This window comes from Pteropus alecto, unplaced genomic scaffold (genome assembly GCF_000325575.1).
Source record: "Pteropus alecto unplaced genomic scaffold, ASM32557v1 scaffold131, whole genome shotgun sequence".
NCBI lineage: Eukaryota > Metazoa > Chordata > Mammalia > Chiroptera > Pteropodidae > Pteropus > Pteropus alecto.
In genome coordinates this window covers 8,793,697-8,799,065 of record NW_006434709.1, presented here as the reverse complement: position 1 = coordinate 8,799,065, position 5,369 = coordinate 8,793,697, and the positions used below count along the sequence as shown (strand labels likewise).

At 45.7% G+C, this 5,369-nt stretch overlaps 1 protein-coding gene across 11 annotated transcripts in view; it reads left to right on the top strand.

Annotated features, from left to right (window-relative positions):
• Positions 1 to 3,883: 3,883 nt before the first annotated feature.
• AHSA2P overlaps positions 3,884 to 5,369 on the top strand; it is an 18,889-nt gene continuing 17,403 nt past the window's right edge. For 3 of the 11 annotated variants that reach the window (XR_003045625.1, XM_025045100.1, XM_025045099.1), the window contains exon 1: positions 4,334 to 4,822. Coding sequence is in view for 2 of the 11 variants with exons in the window: in XM_025045100.1 (XP_024900868.1) it covers positions 4,373 to 4,822 (450 nt within the window). In the remaining 9 variants the exon portion in view is untranslated. The other 8 variants (XR_003045633.1, XR_003045630.1, XR_003045632.1 and 5 more) reach the window with 8 other exon arrangements.

Here is a 5,369-nt window from a genome sequence, read left to right as displayed (position 1 = left end):
GGAAAGAGACTAGCTCGGGCAGGGAGGCCATTAGGAAGTCCACTGTCACATCCAGCAATAAAAGGTGGAGACCTAGAGCAAAGCAGCTTGGGGTAGAATGAAAGATAATGATTCAAGAAAAACATAGGAGATAGACTTGGCACGCTGTCCAATCAGCCCCCAGGGATTGATTGGTTGTGAAGAGTAGACTACAGTATGGATGGTGCCTCCTTAAGCTGTGCGATTTGGGGCTCTGTAGATGAAGTTGGGGTGGAGTCACAGATGAGTAGCATCTGCCCTTGGATGACTATAGATGGTGATGCCCACAGGCCTAGAGAGGGAAGCAAGCAGGGAAGTGGGAGGAGGAGCAGGTTCAGGAAGTGGCAGTGAGCCAGTGCGAGTGGGTAATTCTCCAAATATCCATTCCACCCTTCTTCCTTTAGCAACAACCCCTCCCCTATATTTTATCAGGGCACATGTGACTAAGTTCCAGCCATTGAAGTGATGTCTGCAACTTTCGATTCATGCCCTTCAAAGGAGAGAAGCACATCCTCCTTTTATCCTTCCCTCTTCCTTCAGAGTGAGGATAAAACAACAAAACAAAAAAATATATTTATCGATTGCTTCCTACATGACTGAAACCATTCTAAGAGCTTTAATTGTATTAATTCCTTTAACTTCTTGCTAAGAAGTTGGATGGGTAGCAGACACTTCTAGTTGTCCCATAATATCTATTCTTCTCTTCTTTCTCGGTAACAGAATTCCCAGATGTACAGACTGGGCACATGGCCTACTAGAATAAGGACTACATACAGTTCCCAGCCTTTCTTGCTGGGAAAGAAATAGTGTCTAAGTGGAAGCATTGGGATGTCTTAAAGTTTGAGGATATACTCTTCTCTTGCCCCTTCTTCTTCATCCTGGTTGGAAGTTCACTGCTGGAACTGTAGCAGTCATCCTGGACCCTGACGTAGGACCCTGATGTAGGTTCGAGGATTGTTGATATAAGCCCAGATCCCTAATGATTGTCTGTCTTATATATTTACCATGGACTGCCTGTATTTACCTGAGAGAAAAATAAAAGGCTACCTGATATAGCCTTTTGTTATTGCTAATTTGTTACTAGCAGTTGAATTTAATCATAATACAGACAGGTGGTAACACTATCCCCATTTTACAGATGATGAAGTCCAAAGAGGTTAGGGACTTTGTCTAAGGTCACTCAACTATTAAGTGGCAGAGCCATGACTTGGATCCAAGCATTGGATCCCCACCTTCCTTTGGCCTCATCTCCTCCCATTGCTTCTGGGGCTTTGCTTCACCACCTGTCTCTCTTTTCACCAGCTGGTTTCCATCAGCATATTCGGCTGTGACCTGGCTTCTGCCCCCATCGTTCACTAAAACTGCTTTCTGCAAAGGACCCAACGCCCTTCCTGTTGTCAAATCCAAAGAACGATTTATTATTTTACTTGCACTTTTCCATGATGAAATGCCTTTTTGATTTTCTTCCTCTTTCCTCAGTTACTCCTTTTCAGGCTCCATCTTTTCTGCCTATCCCTTAAATGCTGATCTCCAGCCTCTTTTCATTCTAATTTCTTGGGGTGATGTTGACTAACCAACCTGAAAGTCCTAGTCACTGAAAAACAATTCCTCTACTACACCCACTCCAGTATCTGACCCATTCACCAATTCTACTTACAAATTCCTCTCACATTTGTTGCCTCCTTTCATTCTTGAAAAATCTCCCTTCTTCCAGTTTTTAGTCCACTTCTGTCCATTAATTTTCATAAGAATGATTTTTCTTAAACACAAGTCTGATCCTGTCATTTCTCTATGTAGATCACCTCAGTGGTTTCTCATTGCCTACAAAACAAAGTTCATACTCCTCTGCAGGCAAACAAGGCTTTTCATGGTGGGGCAATGTGCCCCCTGACCCCCTTACATCACTCCATTATAGCCATCTTGGTGCAATGCACTCCTCATGCTTCTGTGCCTGGGCACCTGCTGCTCCCTCTGCCTGGTGTTCCCTTTCCTTTATTAAAGCCAAGAGTTCTATTCACTCTTCAAGCCTCCTCTGAGAAAAGAACTACAGTAGCACTGCATTCCCCTAAGCAGAATTAGAAACTTTCTCCTGTGTGCTCCTAAGGCACTCTGTATTTACTATTATGATGCATTCACACTGGTCTCTTCCACCAGCACCCGAGCCCTGTATCTTATTCATTTTTGTAGTCACTCCAGCATAGAGCAGACTTAGACACAATAAATGTTGTAATGTAATGTTTACCCACCTGTTAAAATCAGAAGTAAATGGAGACCAGCTTTGATGTTTCCCTGAGCTATGATAAAACCACTTTAGTCATTCATTTAGGAGCTTAATAACCAATTAATGTGAAGAAGTTGCTTTCTCACTATATAAGCTGCTTTATAAGGGAATGTGTACCCCTGAGCCTCATTTCATGCTATATATATATATATACACACACACACACACACACATACACACTTTAATATATATATTTATACATATACACACCTTAATATATATAATATATATATATATTTTGCATTGTGTGTTCACTGCCCATAGTTAGATTTCTTTCTGTCACCACATATTTGACCCCTTTTACCCCATCTACCTCCTCCCTCTATGCAGATAATTGATCAAGAATTAAACTGCCTAAAAGAATTTGCTTCATAAAGTTTCTCAGAGACATGTATAAACCCATGATAATAGCAGCATTATTCACAATAGCTGGAATGTGGAAGCAACCCCAAGTATCCATCAACAATTGGATAAATAAGCAAAAGGGTGGTATATATATATATATATATAAAATAAAATATTATTCATTCTTAGGAAGTTCTGACATATGCCATAGTATGGATGAACCTTGAGGTTCACATTATGCTATTAATATGAACTTACCATATAAACATTAAATGAAGTAAGACAGTAACAAAAAGACACTGTTGAATTATACACCTGAAACTTACTGGATTTCTTTAACCAATGTCACTATAATAAAAAAAGAAAAAATCTTCATAGAATACCTTTTCCATTTATATTTTAATAAAATAATTTTCATTGGGATAAATTCTTTTTGAATAAATATTACAAAAATTTTTTGTCCACATAAAATTTTAGTGATTATAGTTTCTGCCCTTGTAAATTTCCTGGTTTTCCCCCAGGTTCCAATTCTACATACCTAAATCTTAACATGTAATATTCTATCATTAATAATCTTTATGAAGTGGATGAAAGATGCACAGGTAATCCACAAGAAAACGGTGCCTACTAGTATTGCCATTAAAATTCTTTTCTATTTGATTCCATGTGTTAGCTGTCCACACCTTTGGTGAAGTGTAAAAGGTAAAATCAAAACGTCCTCTTCCCCAACAATTTGTTTTGGGGCCAAAACACTTTAATGCAGTCTGTGTTCATATCTGTCGTAGCTTTTCGGAAAATGATTGAATGTAGTAGCTCCAGTAAGTAAAGAAGAAAATGTTCTCCACCAGTTAATCTCACTGATGAGCAGACCACAGGCAAAAGAACGGTCAACACCCGGTAATGTAACAGTCAGGTACTTCCACCCTTCCATTGTCATACCTGTTTTCTTTGCTAAATAAGTATTCACAGACCCCTCAGTAACACCTTCCCAATAGTTGGTACAAAGTTTTTGCTGGAAGGTGGAGATTCGTTAAAAGTCATTAATAACCACTTAATTATAAAATTGCACCAAGCTGTCATAATATGCACTTGCAATCACGTTCTTTTGTCATCTATAAAGGATCATTACAGGAATACAATGTAAACATTCCTGAAGTAAGTGGGAACTTGGTAGCTCGTGCTACTTGGACAGGTGTTGGAAAGGCGTGAGACTCGAGGTCTAGGAGAGAACCATAGTGCTCCAACTCCGAACGGACTTTCAGAATAAATATGGATATGGTGTCAAGTGCGCGCGCACAGCGAAAATAACGCGCGCAGGCGCGCTCCCTCATAAGTCGATCGTAGAGCAAAGAGAGTGATCGAGCGCTTGAGTCGTATCCCCTCCAGGACCGAACAGTTAGCGCGGCCAACGACAGTCTGGATAGGCTCTTCCGGTCAGCATGGCCAATACAGCCCTCAGGCGCGCCTGACCGTCCGCTTGCTGCCACTGAAACTAATTACCGCAGTGAGAATGGATCCTTAAGAGGAGGTGTCTCGGTCTTTCGGATGGAGACCGAGGTTTCCCCTTCCAGGCATTTCTACACTGCGGATCCGCCCGCGGGGCCCAGGGCCTTCCCAACGCCGCGACCCTGCCTTCGGGACCCCGCCCCCGGCCTGCCGGATACCCCTACTCGCCCCGCGGTTCGGAACTTTTCTCTCTCATCGCGCCTCTGAACCCCGCCCCTCGACATGCCCCCTCTTTCCCCGCACCCTCCCACTCGGGCCGGACCTCTCCCGGGCTCCCCTTCCTGGCCTCGCGGGCGCAACGCTCGCCGTCGCCTTCCGGTCACCCCTGCCCTTGAGCACCGGCCGCCCCGTGCCGCAGGCCTTGGGCGCTCCGCCGGGGGCGCTCTGCGCGGAGCTGTGGGCGGAGGTTTCTGGCACTTTCTGGGCGCTGCGAACGGTCTAATTCTGGGCTCGGAGAACGGAAACGTCGGCGACGGAGCCGCGCCGCACCCTCTGCCGCCCTCGTCCCCAGCTCTCCGTGAGGCCGTGCCGCAAGCGCAGATGGCCGAGTGGGGCCAAGGGGACCTGCGCTGGGTGGAGGAGCGGGAGGACGGGGCCAACGTGAACAACTGGCAGTGGTGCGGCCGGGCTGCGGCTCGGGGTCTCGTCCCTTCGGAGCCGCCGGGAAGGACGGTGAGGCCCCTCAGAGAACCCTCGCGCCCTGTGCCCTGGGGGCGGAACGGGCCTGGCCGGGTCTCGTGGCGCCTCCAGGTCCGCGGCCATCCCTCCGAGGGCGGGGCTTGCACAGGTGCAGAGGATTCCCTTCTCTTTCCTCAGCTGCTTTAAGGGCGGCTCGTCTGTAGTCTCAGGGCTTAGGACAGCCTTCGGAGTCTAGAGACTTGGCATCGTACCTGCACCGCCTCTGGGGCTTCAGTTTCCTCCGTTTGAAAGTTGAGTTGGGTCCCAGGAATGGCTTTGACTTACCTCTTCAACTTTGACCGTCTGTACTCTTAAGAGCTTCCCTTTTTTTTCCCCTCTCACACCCAATCCTCTTGATGTTTTTAGAAGTTAAAATGAAGCTAGAAAGTGTGTATGGGTGTGTCTGCGTGCGCGTTTTGTTTTGTGCGTAGTAGAAAGAGGAGAAATTTGGGTCTCAGCTCTGCACCGAACTTGGTGGGCCTTGGGTGAGCCCTGACTTCGAGGAGTTGAACAGGTTACCCATCCTCTTTGTACTTCATCC